General features: G+C 41.3%; 1 protein-coding gene across 1 annotated transcript in view; it reads left to right on the top strand.

Moving 5' to 3' along the window:
- Window positions 1-19084, top strand: part of LOC136647148 (uncharacterized) — a 38545-nt gene that overhangs the window by 4001 nt on the left and 15460 nt on the right. The window contains exons 2-8 of the mRNA XM_066622746.1: window positions 5702-5821; window positions 10246-10365; window positions 10869-10988; window positions 12910-13032; window positions 13981-14063; window positions 16606-16731; window positions 17272-17317. Coding sequence (XP_066478843.1) covers window positions 5702-5821; window positions 10246-10365; window positions 10869-10988; window positions 12910-13032; window positions 13981-14063; window positions 16606-16731; window positions 17272-17317 — 738 coding nt within the window. The remainder of the gene's footprint in view (window positions 1-5701; window positions 5822-10245; window positions 10366-10868; window positions 10989-12909; window positions 13033-13980; window positions 14064-16605; window positions 16732-17271; window positions 17318-19084) is intronic.

Below are 19084 nucleotides of genomic sequence, written 5' to 3' on the forward strand. Positions count from 1 at the left end.
AAAGTCATGAAACCCATTGCCAGTATGTAATAATTTTGATGAAGTGTGTCTGTTGGTAGAAGTGTTTGAAAAGTTATTTGTTTTACTTAGTAATAAGCCTATTTTGTTCAGTAAGACTTAGTTAGAGCCCAATCCTGAGCTGGGCCAGTGCCAGTGCTGGGTGTAGCAATGTACTGTAAGGCATGCCTGTGATGGCCAACTGGCCAGTTGGCCAACTGCGCCAAGTCAGTGTTGGTGCTGGCCGGAGGACACCCCAAGCTAGGTAAAAGCTCCAGGCAGCGGTGAGGGCATTGGGGGGGTCAGCGGAAGAGCTCCACTGGATCCTGAACTCTGTGTTGGGCCTTCCAGTCTGACATGGAGTCTCTCAAGTTAGTGCCGGCAAAATAGCGGCACAAACTTAAGAAGCCCCATTGCAGGGCTTGGGGTTTCCCTCAAGGAGACCTCCTTCGGCTGCCATGGTGCCACAGGATGCAGTGGTAGCTGCTTTGGCACTGCTGCACCCGGTAGTGCTGCCTTTAGGATTGGGCTTTTAGGCTGTAATCCTATTTTACTCACCAGAAACAAACACCTCTATCAGACATAACTTGCATTGGCTCTGGTGGAACAATTTCTAGTAAACACAGATAGGATTGGACTATGAATCTTAATTTCATGTTTATCACTACAAAAATGATGGTATTGAGCAATAAAATGGGCAGTTCTTAATTGTTCAAGAAAAAAATTCTGTCTGGGTGCTTACGATATAATTGCAAATAGTCTCCTTGCGAAGGGGCTAAATTGGAGATGTCCTTGTCTACAAAAGATATGTAGGCTGATATTTTCACTTGGTTCTGGTTACAGATGTCTCTTAATATCTGTCATGAATTAAGAATGATTAGCCTAGCTGTTAAATAAAGGCCTGTAATATGCCTTGTACCTTAAACAGACACCAATATGGTCTGCTTATCTTCTCTTAAAATGGGCTAAGCTTCATCAAAATATTCAACACTGGCACAGGCTAATCATTCATTATCTGAAGTCTATTAATTTAGGGGGGTGTTGCTTATGGTTCTTTTGTTATCCTACTTCATTATGAAATTAGTTGAGATGTGAATGGTGTGCAGTATCTGATGTCTTGATGGACAAATGCTCTCATTTTAGAAGAATGTACACCTCACCAAGTAGCAGGCAGTTATATGCATCCCATCTCAAGAATTCAACAAGTTTCCTTGCTGAATTAGTTTACAGTACATCTTGGTGGCAGGTGGTAACTGCTAAGGCTGCCACTTAATTATAACATGGGTAAACATGTTCAAGATGCTATGGTCTCACCACTGAGAAATGCCACCCATTCTCCACACAGCTATGGATTTGGGGATAGCCAAATGAAGCACATCGTTTCCAAAGTTCCATCCTAGTATCTCTTAGAAGTTAAGCCATTTTACATGGTGTATGTTCTTGAATCCTTATAGTATTTTTTAAAAGAGGATCTAAAGGAACTCTGTTGTCCCAAGCATAAAACAAATATGCCAGCATTTATTAAAAGTTCAGAATCACTTTCTCTTATTTGCTAGCAGATGAGAAAGAAAGCCTGTAAAGGTCTGCACGTTGCTTACCTTGCCACTGTTGAGAAACCAAAATCAAGCTTACTGTCCATACACACGCTTACTGTCCATACACAGTGCATGGAAGTAACTGGACAAGAATCTACTCTTCATCACAGAAAGGTGAAATTCTATGCAATAACTATTACACATAATTATTAACTATAGAGACAAGTACAGAGACACAGTTTCAAAAGTGATCTCAATAGCTGTTGTCCAGCTGTGGGTGAGAATCTGACCTGGTGCAGAAGAGCAGGATCCAGAAATTCAGATAGGATGAGACAAGCTCTACCATATAGTTCAAACTTGAGCTGGCTCTCAGTTATAAGGAAAGACACTTGAGTGCAACTCAGTTAGTGAGTTGTACAATGATTCAGCCTAGCTTGTCTCTCTTCTCTGTGAGAATCAGGTAAGTTTCTCCTGTAACTGTCCACTGTGTAGGCAAACAGGTAACTTGCACTCTGTCCAAGAGTCAGTGAATCCATATGCCTGTGCAAGGGAAAGGGGGAGGAGGAAGAGGACCTAATTGGCAGCTAGTAGATAGTCAGGGTTCTAGCTGTGCAAAATGGGCTTAGAGAAAACAGACCCAACAAAGTTGCCAGAACAGTGGAACTAACTGTTTGGGAGGGACTCACCTGACTGCATTCCAAAGAGAGACAAAGTTGTCTGTCCTCACATGACTTGTGCTACAGGCTTGGCTCCCCCCCCCCCCCGTCTCGTCTTACTGCCCACTTGACATTTTAAAAGATGATAGTAATTTTTAGTTGTATTCACCCTTTGCCTTCGTCTAGTTCAGCATTCTGTTTACAACATCAGTCAGCCAAATTTTTCCAGAAGCCAGAATAGTGATGTCCATCCCTTGTTGCTTGATACCACTCAGAACATATAGGTTGTGTTAGTTGCTGTGGCTAATAACAAGTCTCTGTCCTCCATCAACTTAAATCTATTTTTATTGTTTCCTTCTAAGTGTGGTTTAGTAGAGATTGGAGACCTTTGTCCCTGGTACTGAAGGCTCATGCTTTCAATGTTTCTAGAGCAGCAGTCTCCAAACCACAGCAAGACCGCTGTGTTTGAAAAAAGCCTTCTCTGTGCAGTGCAGTGCTTACCATTCCACACTGCAGCCTCTCATCTTCTCTGATCTCCTGAAAACTTGCGCCATGCCCGTTACCTGTCGCCCTAGCAGGCTCTGCACCTTGATTTCTGGGCAGATGTATTTGCCCAGTGCAAGTTTGAGAGATGGCTCCGATCTAATTGGAATTCTGTAACTGGAATATTCTATCCTGGGTGAGCCATGGGATGTGGCACTTAAGAATATACCTGCAATATCTATGGATCTTAGATTATGCTTAATACAGCAAAAAAAAAATACCTTTCAGAATATACTGGACACTGCAGAGGTTATATTTAAAAGGATTTAGCAATGAATCTAGATGGCGTTGTTCGAGTTTGATTGCAACACTTACACATATATTGTGGCGGTTATGTCCTGTTATTATAAGTTTTTGGAATGAAATAATTAATAGTCTAAAGATTGTGCTATAGCAACTTTTGATTTTTATGGATATGTATGTAATACTCAACTATTTACCCACCATTTAAAGACTTACACCTGGACAATTTTAACGGACTCTCTGTGCCCTCAGAGTAGCAAAAAGACTTGTATTACTTCATTGGAATGAAGGATGCCCACCTACATATGCCTAATGGATGGATGATATTTTGCATTTATCAGTATGAGCAAATGGCATATCAGCGTCAGTTGCGCATGAACATATCTGAGGATATCTGGAGGCAATTCCTGGATATACGTAATATGGGGCATGAAGTGTGTTGATATGCAGATTAACTGGTCATGTATGTGTGTGTGCATATAAATAAATTATTTCTCTCCCTTTTTTCTTTTTTTGTATGTTACTTATGATTACGTGTATATCTATGTAACGCTCTTTAATTTGTGTTCCTGAAGTATAAAATAAAATAAAAAAGTTTGAGGAGATGGAGGGAAAGATAGGACATGTGACATGGAATGGTAAACACTGTGCGGGAAAGGCTTTTTTCAAATGCCGGATCCGACCTGCAGGCCACAGTTTGAAGCCTGCTGCTCTAGAGTTTATCCACATTTTTCTGTGATACTTATTTCTGCTTTTTTTTTTGAAGATATGCTATAAAAGGAGTTGGGTGGTCAACATGTAGAAGTATGATCGAAACTATTTGTTTCATGCTGATTTTTGTGATTGTGAAGAAGTGTGTCTTGATTTTAGTAATTTTTTGACACTCTTGAAAATATGTTTCGCAGAGGTAACTAGGAGAAACCAAAGGGTAGTTAACACTGAAACAAAACATATTTTGCTTTTGCTCTTCTTGAAAACATATTTTCAAGAAATATGTTTTCAAGAAGAGCAAAAGCAAAATATGTTTTGTTTCAGTGTTAACTACCCTTTGGTTTCCCCTAGTTACCTCTGCTTCTTGGTGCCATTTTTTCTCTTCATTCTTTGCCCTCAACTTAATCTGATTAGCTGTTGTGACTCATTTGATTTTAATGATGTCATGACACTACGTCTGTGCAACGATGTCACTGACGTCTGTGACCAAAATCACATGAGTTGCCAGATCCAATCTGATTTAATAGCAGGATGGGGAAATGAGGCAAAGAAAGAGAAAATAGTACCAAGAAGAAGAGGCAGTTAAGGCAGTATGAAGATGCTGAAAGGTATAAAGTAGCGTTTCTCAATGTTTGTCCCCTGCTGTACCGCTTCACATGGATCACCTATTGAAAGTACCACCAGAAGTAATTTGCAATGATATTATTGCCTGTTACTTCTGGATTGGGAGGCCAGATGCAACACAACAAACACAAGTAAGAAGCTTAGGGAAGACAAGAGGACTTTTTCAAGCATGCAAAAAGTGCTTGCTAGAGCTTTGCCCACCTAGCTGAGCTTCCTACTGCTGCTTGTCAGTTTGCATTGCTGGTCTTGTTGCCAGGTGGAGGGGGTTTGGGGTTCCCACATGTACCACCAGACACCACCTCAAGTATCACAGGTGGTATGAGTACCACTGGTTAAGAAGCACTGGTATAAAGACAAGAACATTGGCAAAGTGAGTATTTGTCGCCCATCCAATTTTTCACTATCTGGTGGTTGTATCCAATGTATGGGTGGCGTTTCTTTAGATGTGGGAGAGTTCCCCTCACACCCCTTTACCTCTGTGCTCCCCTCTCCCCCGGAAGGTATTCTGAGCCCTGCAGAGACTGCGTGGGTCTGCCCCCAGCCTCTGTGAGCCTTAGAATAACATTTTAAAGGGAGGAAAAAGTGACTTCCCGTTTTCCGTCTAAACCGGAAATGCCTTTTTGGCATTAGGAGGACTGGGAAAGCCCTGCGGATAAGCATAGGGCAGGGGTCAGGTGCCCTTGCTATCCATGGTTTCATGTAACTGTAGGGGTTTCCAGAACAGAACACTCGCAGGTACCGGGGCATGTCTGTACTAATGTTAAAAGCAGATATCAAAATGAGAGACTACAGGTTGAGTCTCATTATTTGTGAGGATTCTGGTTCCAAGAACTCACATGAATGGCAAAATTGAACTATAGGAAATCAATTTAAAAAACAAAGTCCCTTTGCTCAGGTGATTTAAGAACAGCCTTGCTGACCTTTTGATATTAACATAGAGTCATTAAGAGGACAATCCAACAATCAGTCTCTCTCCAGGCCAGTAGAATGGATTATCTTTCAGGGGAAAGGGAGGGAGTCCTTGGAGAGAGACTGATTGATGGATTGTCAGCTGGCTGCACTCCCTCTAATGATTGTAAAGGACCGTTTTCCTTTAATTTAAAGGGCCCTTCTCATCATGTTGATATAAACATCTCTACAACAGTAAGAAAAGCATTTTGAAGGGGTGCCTTTTTCCCCTTCTCCAGGGATCAGCACATTCCTTCTTATTTGCATTGACCATTCCTGTTGAGTCAAATCCGAGTATAAAAAATCAGTGTATAACAAGAACTGTATTCCCTATGAAAGTTTATCTTAATTTGATTTGCCTGCTGCTTTAAATTATATGCCTTTGACCTCTTCAGGTATTTAACATCTTCAGACACAATTCATACTCTGTCATATTTTTTTTAGGTTTTGAAATGTTGCCACTTGGCAGGGTCTCCCTGGAGGCTTTGAAGACCTTGGCGTTTTCTGAGAACACTAGCTTGCAGAAGTCTGCTGCTCTCTATTATTTACATATAAGTCAGACCTGTAAGTAAGAGCTATTCAATATGCTTCTTGAATTTTACGGAAATTAAGGGAAACAATGCTTTCTTTTGGTTCAAAACTAGAAAAAAATAGGGATGTTTAAAATATGGTTTTAAGTGGTTTAATTTAACTATAATCACCTGTTTCAACTCCACCCGCATACATCAGACTTCAGGAGTTGCACCAGCAGCGCTGATGCGTGGATGATGGTTGGATGAAAAAAGGTGCAAGTGCACAGGTACAAGTAAAATAAGGCGAGGTGAAGCATGAGCATAAGTACTGGAACAGATAAAACTTCAGGTGAGCTTATGACAGGGATCATTAGTACTATAGACTGTTGAATAATGGAGAAGATTGAGGAACTGTATACAGAAAGGAGAATCCTGATGCTGGCGCCTACAGTTCATCAATTCAGGCGCTTACGGATCTTTCTCTGGCAACCTTTGGTTGGGACAAAATACCTGCAGTGCTGCTCTCCTAGCTAACTATTGTGATGAAGCAGGCAACAGAAAATAGTTCCATGTTCCTTAGGGCAGTGGTTTGAGAGCCACCAAGTCTTTGCTGCAGGCAGCAGAGGTTGGGGGGAAGGCAGAGATTCAAAGCTCAGCATCGCACCTCTGATCTGGGCGCAGGGGCGCACTGCCACTCAACCCTGCCTGCAGCAGCCTTCCTGGGGTTGGGGGAGCCCGACGCCAGCTTCAGCAGGGCTCCCCGCGCAGCATAGAGCCCTCCAGAAGACGATCACGACCACTTCCTATTTCACAAAACTGGAAGTGGTCACGATCATAAGAACATAAGAACAGCCCCACTGGATCAGGCCATGGGCCCATCTAGTCCAGCTTCCTGTATCTCACAGCGGCCCACCAAATGCCCCAGGGAGCACACCAGATAACAAGAGACCTCATCCTGGTGCTCTCCCCTACATCTGGCATTCTGACTTAACCCATTCCTAAAATCAGGAGGTTGCGCATACACATCATGGCTTGTAACCCATAATGGATTTTTCCTCCAGAAACTCGTCCAATCCCCTTTTAAAGGCGTCTAGGCTAGACGCCAGCACCACATCCTGTGGCAAGGAGTTCCACAGACCGACCACGCGCTGAGTAAAGAAATATTTTCTTTTGTCTGTCCTAACCCGCCCAACACTCAATTTTAGTGGATGTCCCCTGGTTCTGGTATTATGTGAGAGTGTAAAGAGCATCTCCCTATCCACTCTGCCCATCCCCTGCATAATTTTGTATGTCTCAATCATGTCCCCCCTCAAGCGTCTCTTTTCTAGGCTGAAGAGGCCCAAACGCCGTAGCCTTTCCTCATAAGGAAGGTGCCCCAGCCCCGTAATCATCTTAGTCGCTCTCTTTTGCACCTTTTCCATTTCCACTATGTCTTTTTTGAGATGCGGCGACCAGAACTGGACACAATACTCCAGGTGTGGCCTTACCATAGATTTGTACAACGGCATTATAATACTAACCGTTTTGTTCTCAATACCCTTCCTAATGATCCCAAGCATAGAATTGGCCTTCTTCACTGCTGCCGCACATTGGGTCGACACTTTCATTGACCTGTCCACCACCACCCCAAGATCTCTCTCCTGATCTGTCACAGACAGCTCAGAACCCATCAGCCTATATCTAAAGTTTTGATTTTTTGCCCCAATGTGCATGACTTTACACTTACTGACATTGAAGCACATCTGCCATTTTGCTGCCCATTCTGCCAGTCTGGAGAGATCCTTCTGGAGCTCCTCACAATCACTTCTGGTCTTTACCACTCGGAAAAGTTTGGTGTCGTCTGCAAACTTAGCCACTTCACTGCTCAACCCTGTCTCCAGGTCATTTATGAAGAGGTTGAAAAGCACCGGTCCCAGGACAGATCCTTGGGGCACACCGCTTTTCACCTCTCTCCATTGTGAAAATTGCCCATTGACACCCACTCTCTGCTTCCTGGCCTCCAACCAGTTCTCAATCCAGGAGAGGACCTGTCCTCTAATTCCCTGACTGTGGAGTTTTTTCAGTAGCCTTTGGTGAGGGACCGTGTCAAACGCCTTCTGAAAGTCCAGATATATAATGTCCACGGGTTCTCCCGCATCCACATGCCTGTTGACCTTTTCAAAGAATTCTATAAGGTTTGTGAGGCAAGACTTACCCTTAGACTTACCCAGATCGTCTTCTGGAGGGCTCTGGGCTGCATGGGGAGCCCTGCTGAGGCTGGTGCCGGGCTCCCCCAACCCCAGGAAGGCTGCTGCAGGCAGGGGTGAGTGGCAGCGGCCCTGTGCCCTGCATCACAATGCCCCAGTCTGCCAACCACTGCCTTAGGGTTTGAGATTTGTGGTACCTAAAAGAAAAATTCTGTTAACACATTCACAGAACTTGGCAATTTTACTTAGTTCTTATATTTGTGTGGAAATACAGTTCATTGCTTTCAAGTGGTTTTAGAGTTTCATTTGACATTTTGTGTTCACCACATTTTGCATATTTTCTGTGCTCAGAAACACCTGGGAAGTAAATGCGTAAAAGGAGATGGTATTGAGGCAGTTTTAAGTCCCAGTAAGACGACTTATTTCAAGTGATGATTTTGAAGACATTTTTCTTTTAAACTTGGCTGTTTTGTTAACAAACCAAAGTATTTACATACATTTGCTATTTATAATTGAAAATTGTCCTCAACAATTTTAGCACTGTTTCGTGATTGAAGGTTGGTAGTTCTTTCATTCACATCTTAATTTGCCTATGTTACTCTGGGTTTCTGGTGAATGGATGTTTCAAATTGACTCAAAAATCCAGCAGTTGATACCTCCATAAAACCTTTTAATTATCAGTTTTGGCAGTTTGACCATCAGAAACTGTAATGAGCTTCACTTGTTCTTGAAGAGGCTGAACAAGTACTTTCTGCTGCTTTTATGAGCTGTTTCTGTTGCATGAGCTTTCCATGTGATGTGATGCGTGCAATCTTTGTAACTCTTTTTTGCTTCCACCTCTTTCTCCAAATATCTGATTTACAGTCCAATCCTATTGTGCACTGGAACAGGCAGGCCAGCTGGCCTGAGCTGTATCCAGAGCAGGGTTGGGGAAGGCTGCGGTGCAACCTGGGGCAAGGGGAATCGATTCCCCTTACCCCCCAGGTAATGCAGCAGCAGCCTGAATTGGATCTGGCTAGGCTGGGCCACCCAGAAGAGGGGTTAGAATCTGATCTAAATGCTGGATCCTGACTCTACCCCTGTCCCGAACCCTGTCTGCCCATGGGCCTGCTCATCGCCCATCTTCCCCCCAACCTGGAACACTCCCAGGCCACCCTCCCTAAATCCCTGTGCTGGCCGAGGCAGGCTGGTGCAAATTTATCTGACACTGTTGTGCCAGAGACCAAATTTGTTCTTCAGATGTGGGCTGGTGTGCCCCCTCCTGTGCTGGTGCAAAAGTGTCATAAGCACTTTTTGGAACACTTTTGGGCAGAGCCTTTGGATTGCTCACAACTGAGCCTTTGGATTGCGCCCTTAGTTATCCCGATAGTGTCTTGACAAGCTCATTTAAAATTTCTTTCTTCAACCACAGTTATATCAGGTTTGCTTAATTCATATTCAGTTTTTTTTGCAACAGTTTACTTATTGGTATTTTTGTTACAGCTTCTTTGTGTTTCTGTCTGTTTCTCCTGAATTTGTGCCATTTTGTTTCTGGCTTTAGTTGTTTGTCCTTCCCAGATTTCAGCACCAAAAAAGCAGTTGAGACAGATTCGGTCTCGGTAATATGGCTTCCATCATGTGATGACTCAGAAGTTCCTTTCCTTTTAAACATATTAGTTTTCATTAACAAATGGCACAATTTATGTATTGTTCTTTATGTACTGCTATGTATCTGCTATTCTAACTGAATTTAGAGAGCCAATTGCAAAAGCCTCCATTCCTGTGTTACACTAAAACCTGCTGTTAACCTATTCCATCCATTGTTACTTTTAAAATGTAATTGTTAAATCATTCCCTCTTCCTGTATAAGAATATTAACCCTTTCAGATTTCAACAGATGGGCCTCTAGGACTTGGCTGAAGTTTGTCAGTGCTGACTGAAGCTGTTTCTGGAGATTCTTTTCCCCAACATGACCTGATGTCATTTAGGCTGCAGTCCTTTACAAGGGCACAGCCATAACCCACTTTTCAGCCCTGACATAAGGTCAATGGAACTCCGAGATAAGGGAATAAGCATTCCATTACTTTGAGGAGGCCTCTGTGAGTGCCCTCCCCAACTACAGGATGCAGCACATGCCCCAGTGCTGGAAAGTTGGTTAGGATTTGGGTTAGCCAGTTCCAAACTTGCTTGGATACAGCACAGGCCCACTTGCCTGCCTGTTGCAGTGCAAGTTAGGATTGTGCTGCCCAAGTTTTAAAAGCTAAAAAGTTTAGAAAGATCCATTTCTCAAGAGTTCCTCTCATTCTTGTAGTGAACATCCTTCTGCCTCCAGAGCATCTGGAAGCATATTATGCTCTGTTGAAGTCAACTGACTTGGAGGTTCAACAAATTTCATCTTTGTCCCTTGTCAACTTTTTATTGGAAGGAAATGGTGAGTTTAATGGGATATACATATAAAGAAAAGTTGTTTATCTAACCAAGAAACTGCTTTCTAAGAATATCACAATTAAGACTCAGGTTGCACCATCCTACATGTTGTAAGGAAAGATGTTTTGTGGGATGAAACATTATTGCCCCAATGAAACGTCCTTCCGGTGTAGATTTAGAAGATGGGTTTTACTTCCTGCTCAGGATCTTACTTCATATTTGGAGTCAGATAGGGAGGCAAACGGAATCTGCTGTTAGAGTTGCAGTGTACCAGATATATTTATCAGACTAGAATTCAAAATTGTGTAATTTTGTATTGTTCTGGATGTACATTTCTGGAACGTTGCATGCTGAGTAAAGGGGGATTCCTATGTCTTGTTGAATAGTGATTCTGAGTGGTGATCATTATCTTTTGCCACCACTGGTAGCATGCAGCCAGGTGAATGAAGGACATTTAAAAAATAACCATTTGTACAGTATATCTTACTGCATTTTATTCACAAACAGTAACCAAAGAAGATATTGTCCAAATGGATTTACTTGAGTCAATTCTGGAACTGCTTGAGTCAGATGATACCTCAGTTCAGAGTAATTCCTGTGCCTGCCTAATGACACTAGCTGTTTCAGGTGAGTTTAATTCATAGATAAAATATGGTGCAATAATCAACTTGGAGGTGATGCCAAATTCTCATCTTGTGGTTGGGAAACAATGATATGTCTTTAAAAAAATCAGAATTCTGCATCAAGAAAAGAGGGGAAAAGATCTATGCAGAGCACTGTAGGTTTATTTTTGGAGATGGTAAGGAACAGGTGGAATAGAATATTCAGCTCAGTCAGGAAAACAGTGCAACTCTTAGCCAAACTAGTACACACTTAAGGAGCTTTGATTAGAGCTGAATGGATTTCTATCTAGTTCCATAATTTTTCCAAGATTCCAAAATCCCTTTGGTTCCACTCCAAACCTACAAAACTGTTGTATACTGTGTCAGATCATTGATTTATATCAATAATGAAGACCTGAAATGCAGTAGCTTTTCAAGGTTTCAGACCTTGGAATTTTTTTCTACCCTACCCAGAGAGTCCAGGGATTGAACCTGGAATTCAAACTCCAATTGAAGTTCAGTAAATCTACTTCTGGATTTTGGATTATTGAAATAAGTTTTGCACATCTGCTCTAAACTGGGGAATGCATAAAGAAATAGAAAAAATATGACAGGCACGTTGGCTCCTCTGCTGTTAGACAACAGAACAGTATTGTAAACTGACACAAGCTCCTGGAAAAATCACTGGATTGGAATATTAGTTACAAGGGAATCAATCTTGTTGCATCCTATATTAAGCATCACAAAAAGTATATCGGGGAAGGTGACTCATCTTTACATGGCAACAGTGCCACCCCTGCAAAGAATCCTCATTCTGTTAAAAGCAATGGCATAAAATAGTGTTGACCATATTCTACTGGGTCTCTGCTCCATAGCAGGGATAGTCTCCATAGCAGGGATAGACGCAGTGGGGTGCTCCAGAAGAGGGAACAAAATGGGGGCTACAAATGCAAAACTGGAGCAATAGACTGAGGATATTGTGTGGGAAGTATAGTGTAATGTCAGAGCAAGATCATCCTGTACTAGATCATGCCCACGCCACAAGGTAAAATGCAAACACAATGTTCTTTTCCTTTGCCTTTGTGTTCCATCAGAGTAGTGGGAGCTGAGACTGCAGACCAAGCTGACAGGAGTTTCTAATTTTAGGAGCCAATGAAAGAAGAGCTGTTCATTGTTTGACTGGAGAACATATCTGAATCCTTTAGAACAATGGTTCCCAACTGGTGGGTTGCCACCAACCTGGGAAGCACTGGGACACACCAACCTGGGAAGCACTGACCAATGCCCCTTTAAGGGGTGGAGAGAGGGGGAAAGCAGCAACATGATCTCCAGGATTGTGCTGCTGCTGAAGGAAGATGGGTTTTTACACTTACTTGCAGCCAGAGCTGTGGTCCTGGGGGGTGTGGGGAGCCCTCTGCAGAGCTCCTTGTGCCTGCAAAACTGTTTAAAAAAAAAAAAAGGAAAAGGAAAAAGGGCACTTCTGGTTTCTGAACCATCACAATCAGTGTGCATTTCAGTGTTCTTTTCACAGCAGTGGAAAGCAAAATGGAGACTGCAAATGCCAAACCTTTGACTTTTGGGCACCTGTTAGGCAAAGAGCAGCCCAATCTTGAGCTGCTCAGTGTTTGGGGCTGCAGTAGCGCTTAAAATGGCTGTTGCTGCATCGCTAACCAGACAGCACCAGTGGCTTCCCCATATAAGCAGCAGCGCGTAATAAATTCATTTGGTACAATTGAACTTTACTCTTCCTTTATACCAATCAAAGCAAACATCTTTGGCATTTTTCTTTTCACTCCTAGTCATCAGTGGTCCCTAGCCTATGTCCAATATCTGCTTTGGCTGTTTCTTATAGTAGCAATAATACTGAAGCATGAAGAATGAAGCAATAATACTGCCTACCAAAAAGATGCTTTGTCTGTTTCTCTTTTATCCTGTTGTTTCCCCAGATACTAACCGAGAAGCAATTGCTGCAGCAAGAGGAGTTGTGCCCTTACTTGTCCTTTCTCAATCTGATCATCCTAGAGTCCAGCAAAATGCAGTTGGAGCCATTTTCAACCTCACACAATCAGGTATTATAAATTATATAATTTATCTCAAACCTGCCAAATACTATACTCTCAACATTATTAGAAGAATTACACAGGCCTGCAAATGTTTTGTTGTTGTAAAAGTTAGACCACTTCTTAGGTATATTTGGGGTGCTAAATCCAAAGATGGCATTGGTTTTACCCGATTTGCTCTAGTTTTAGGCATAGCCGTTCAAGCAGCTTCCTCGTAAGGAAGCAATGGCGGCAGCTTTTATTTCTTGTGTTGGTCATTTGTTTTCATTTTTCTTTAGTGGGCCAGTCAGAGTAGTCAAATGAAAGTTATATATGTGCTGTTTTGGGGGATTGTTAAAATAAACTAGGCAATAATGGTATTGCATGGTTGTATACACTTCCTAAACAATGTAGTGTAATATTCTTTGTGCAGTCATCTTTGTTCATTGGTTTATAACTTAGGGCACAATCCTAACCCCTTATGTCAGTGCTTTCCAGCGGTGCCAAGGGGACATGTGCTGCATCCTGCAGTTGGGTGTCACTCATGGAGGCCTTCTCAAAGTAAGGGAATGTTTGTTCCCTTACCTCAGAACTGCATTGCCCTCAGGTCAGTGCTGGAAAGCCCTGACATAAGGGGTTAGCATTGCGCCCTTAGTGAATCAAAGTCCTGTATAGAACTTTGCTATAAATTATTTTGGATAGATTTTTATAGGATGCACAGTTTTTCTTTTAATGCCAAATGGTGTGGCCACACTGTTTTGGTGTTCTGTCTACCCTGACAGTAGGTAGATTATTTTGGCAATTCAGGAAGAAATACAGACAGCCATGTCTCAAATTAAAATAAAAAAAATTAGCCTTGTTCTTTTCTCCAGTGAGCTGCTTTTCATTTAGCTCTTAACTGATTTGTTATCTATGCAGTGATGATAAAGGGAGTGATATTACCCTGAAATAAACTCTTACTTTACTTTTTCTTTCCAGAATGGATCCAGCAAATTTTGTGTCAACAAGGTGCGCTCCCAGTTCTCATCCTTTTGTTGGAATCTCCTGACTCAGAAGTACAGGTAAACTTGACATTAAAATGGGTGCTTTTTGTGACTTAAAAAAAACAAAACTTTGGCAGTTTTGTTAGAATGCACAGTTGTCAAGGCAGAAGCTGTATCTTCAGCGGTGCTTACAGATACAGCAAATGGAAAAAATTGGACAGAAGCTTTTCACTTTCAGCAGTTATTTATTCGGTGATGTTGCAGATAAATGGTGTCTAATTTACTGATTCTAGCTTAAAGGATAGAGACATTTGTGAAACAATGTGAGAAGTTGTAGCTGGAACCATAGTGCTCTTGTTTTCAAGAGGTTACATTGGTTGTAGGGTTAAAAAAAGTCCTGGCGCTATTCCAGTCACTTGGATATATTCTTGATTTCTGTTTGAAATTAAGGCAAGGTGACCTCTGACCCTAGACCTGGATAGCCCAATAGAATATAAGCAGAGTACTAAGAATTAGTTTAAAATTATAGCATATGCACAATAGAAGAGAGAGGTGCTTGATTTTTTAGAAACAAATGCTTAAACAGCTTGAAAAACCACATTGTTAACTGCCTTGATTTTATTAAAGCACAGAAAAGTCATTTTAAACATCATAAGTTGGTCTCACAGAGAACAGGACAAGCAGTTTGAGAAGAAGAAAAAAAGTATTTTTAGAAGTTTGCTAGTTTCATAGAAGCTACACAGAGAATAAGGGAGTAAAGGCAACCAGAGAGATAACAGGCTATTTGGCAGGCGCACAGGTCTCCATGCCAGGTGCCAAAAGTCACTTGTTTATTCTTCTAAGCTTTCAAAAGAAGGAAAAACATAAATATTTAGTCTTTGCTTTTAAAAGTGTAATCAACATATATGGAGAATATATATATATATATATGGTAGTAATTAAAATTAAGTCTTAAGACTTAATTAAGAGAGGGGGTCTAGTACAGAGTTTCCTCAAAATAACTTGCCTGACATGTAATGTCTGACAAGGATTGTTAAACAGAAATCACATATGCAGGGTACTATTTGCCTCGTTTTATGTTAAAATATAGAAAGGTCACAAGAAACATACTAAACCCAGAAGATGTAGAGGAGTAGCATGAGCAAAGCCATCCTAATTCAGAAGGGTTTAAAGGAATAAAAGTTAATAAATGGTTAGAGGTTCTGCCAAATTAAGGTCTTCACACCCATGTTTAAGTGTTTGTGTGTTCTCTTTAATAGGTATAGTATGAAAACTTATTTTCTCAAAGAGGTCCCTGATTAGACTAATAAATGTGAGCAGGGGTCAGTGTTGGATAGAATAATGTTACAGCGAACCCTATCGGTTTTAGAAACTTTTAGAAATTGTGTAATTTTGGCAAAGTGTTGAGATGAAACCCCACCTGTATGTAAATAAGAGCCCATCAATGGTTTTGCTCACTTGTTGCCCACCTATTTTCCATCTTGTATGTAAATGGTATTTATCTATGTCCTATTAAAAATGAGCCCCATTTATGATGTCAAACCTTCAGCGAATGAGAAGTCTGGATTTTCAGACAAAGGATTGTGTGGTATAAAGGCTAAGGACCACTGTTCAGAAGGGATCCATGATCTGGACATGAGTCCTGTGGACCAATTGTATACAATTCAATAAAAGACTGTGAACTTTCATCCTTGTGTACCGAGTCATTCTGAGTTGCTTATTTGAGTGGCTGTTTGGCCTTGCAACAAGATCACTACTAATAGGGTGAGACCAGACTCAAGCAAACTGCAAGCAAATTACAGTATTTCTTTCTCATCTTGTGTCTCAGATAAGCAAATGCCAGAGTGTAAACCAAGTGAAAACATTTAAAGCTATGATTGGAATGTAGATTTTATTCTATTCATCTCTGCTTTTGAAAATTAGAGAATTGCATCATTATGCAATATGAATGGTAAAGTATGAGCTAGAAACCATGTGTCTTCTAAACATTGCACTCTAGTTCAGTTCTTGTGACATATCTAGGGTGTGTTAGGGCCAAACAACATGTCATGAGGAATGCTTAATATGGCCCATGTATTTTTCTTTTATAATTTTTAAATAGCATGTGGATTATGTGTGTGAAACTGGAGTGGAGGGAGATGATGACAAGGGTTGGGCTTTAGAACTTTGTCTTCTGCTGCCATTTCAACCTGTTTGCTCACCCCTTGCATGCTTTTTTTTTTGTAGCAGTGGGGGCAAAATTCTAAAGTCCCTCTGCCCCCTCCCATCTTGTGCACACATGCACACCCTGTCCTAGTGAGCTATTTTAAAAATAAAAACCTCAGACCAAATCATGCATTCTCTGTTGTGCTGTTTGGTCCTAAAGTACATAGAGCAAAATAGTAGTAGCTGGTCCTGTCCTCAGTCTGTCTGTTCTTTTGAATGTCTTCGTATTCTACAATACACATAGAACCATATGTGCATAGGATCTCCCTGCACAACTGAGAATCCAGGAAAATCATGATTTGCAATTGTAGTGAGAGAGTTTTACACCCATACAGTTGTATGCACATAGATTTTGTACTGGTATTCATCGGAATGTGCATAGCCCCCCTCCCCTTTCATCTTTTGTTTTTTACAGTACTACAGTTGTGCTGCTCTAAGCAACATGGCCACAAATTCACAGAACCATGAACCCTTGCTGCAAGTTGGTGACAGGTTTCTTCTTTGGACACTCCTTTCTCTCCTCTCTTCATCGGTGGACAAGGTAAAGCTGTGGACTGCATGAGACTGTTGACAAAGACATTACTGATTATAGAGTACAGATGACAGGTTTTCCAACAGACTTATTCTGAGCTTGTTTGTTCAGAATGTCCTTTTATTTCAGTTCATTTTTCCAGTAAATATGCTTAGGACCTGCCTAAATATTTATCTTATATATTCAGTAACATTATTGAAAAGAGGCTTTCCTTAATATGGGGTTATATGAATACCCAAACCTGAAGAGCCTAGAGTAAGCTAAGTACAGTATCTTCCCTGAATTCACCCATGAGTGGCACACTCTGGATGTTCTGCTACATGCCTATGGTGCAGTAGTGAGCTTCAAATGTTTAGGCTTGCCTCAGTTTATCCCGGAGCATATTTTGCACTTTAATTTTGCTCATCTGTGACATATATCTCATCAGACTATTCTGGAGAGATGAAAGTGTTACATGAAGCTAATACGAACCAGTTAGGTTTGAACCTGCATGAAGTCTTTATAATAATATTTGGAATAATGTTTCTGATTTATGTTTTTCATAACTAGGTTTCCAGCCAGGCTTGTGTTTGTCTCAGGAATTTAGCTACAAGTGGTAAGTAGGGTTCTAGCACATTAATAAGGAAAGGCACCTACACTCATGTACCCTGAGAGAGAGAGAGAGAGAGAGAGAGATTCTTTTTGGTGGAGTTTTCTGCTGCCTAACCTTCTGAAAGAATGTCCTTGGATCACTCCTTGTCCATTCAGGTAAGGAAAATATCGCAATTTGGCTTTAGGCATTTCTGTTGTGGCTATCTTTTTTTCTAGTCAACAGAGCCTAAAGTACTTCAGGTCCCAGAAGGCATTATGTCAGCATCTTGACGGTGTGACAGCTCAATTTTAAGTATGCCAGCAAAACAATTATTCCGTTTTTAAGGTAGAGAAGCTGGCTACTAACCATGCTCACTCCAGCATTCAGAAAAGTCCCTGACTAAAATGTAAAGATGAGTAAATGCTCAAGACTAATTTCTGGACTGGAGTAAGAGGATCATACCTGTTTTAGAAGGAGAAAAATTACTGAAGATGCAGTTGGTGAAAAGTTACTCTAGCAACAGGTGTATTTTATTATTATTTTTTCTTTTTCTTCCAAATTGACTAAGCTAGAATGTTCGAGATCATTAATATGGAGTATAATCATCATTCCATACCCCCTTTAATACTTTCCTTAATTGTGTGAACACAAGTAGCCTAGAATTATTTATTTATCTCAGGTCCCAATCATAACTAACTTTCTAGCACCAATGCAGCCATGCCATCAGGGTGTGTTCTGCATCCTGCAATGCCTGGGGGAGGCAATGATGGAGGCCATTTGTTCTCTTACCTTGGGGCTGCATTGTGGCTGCATCAGCACTGGGAAGTTGAATACAATTGGATCTGAAAAGATGTATATTATCATCTTCCCTATGCTCGAGACATACATACAAGCACCTCCAATATCTATGTAGATATGTTTCTGCTCTGACTACAGATGCCTGAAACTGTGGACAGTAGTGAACCCTACTCAAATCCCTCCCCACCTCCCCATCATGCTCTTGACTCATCTCTCTTCTTTGCAAATGGGAGATTTTTCTTCCTTTCACTTTGGAGAAGGAAACAGGAAGCAGATGGTGAAACCTAAACTCATAGCTGCTAGAGCTGCTAGAAGAAGGGTGCATTTCTGCTAGAGGACTTGCCATTCTCACTATAGCCCCTGTTGAATTACTCTAGCAGCTACAATCTAGGTTCTCACAGTTTGATTCCTGTTCCAAAGCAAAAGGAAGAAAAAAACTCCCTTTTGCAAAGCATTTGCAAAGAGGTGAATCATGAGCGCGATGAGGGAGAAATTTGAGAACCACAGATATCCCACAGATACAGTAGGGCACTTGTATTTGATTGACAGAATACGTTACAGGATTGTTATCCATAGATTGTAGTCAAGTCAATCACTTTTGCTTAGCAGCTGCTCCTGAAAAAATACTACTACATTTTCCTCAACCAATTCTTTATTAAAAGCTGCCATCAGGATTTAAGGTATGTGTACTGTGTAACATCTGGGTAACAGTTCAGTTCAGTTCAGTTCAGTAGACCTTTATTGGCATAAAATACAGAGAAAGAACAAAACAAAACAAAAATATACAAAGACACCACAACATAGACATCAGTCTTTTCCTCACATACTGCCCACAGTTCCAGAGCTCTGCCTGGCAATTACCCCAGATAAAAAGGCAGCGACCCTATCAAGGGTCTCAGAGTCAGATGTGGAAAGGAGAGACTGAAGCATGATTGAGTCCTCCCAGCCCTGCATCCTAGTTAGCAAAGGGCCTAGATATTTCTTGCGTGAGAC

Source organism: Tiliqua scincoides, chromosome 1 (assembly GCF_035046505.1).
Source record: "Tiliqua scincoides isolate rTilSci1 chromosome 1, rTilSci1.hap2, whole genome shotgun sequence".
Lineage (NCBI taxonomy): Eukaryota > Metazoa > Chordata > Lepidosauria > Squamata > Scincidae > Tiliqua > Tiliqua scincoides.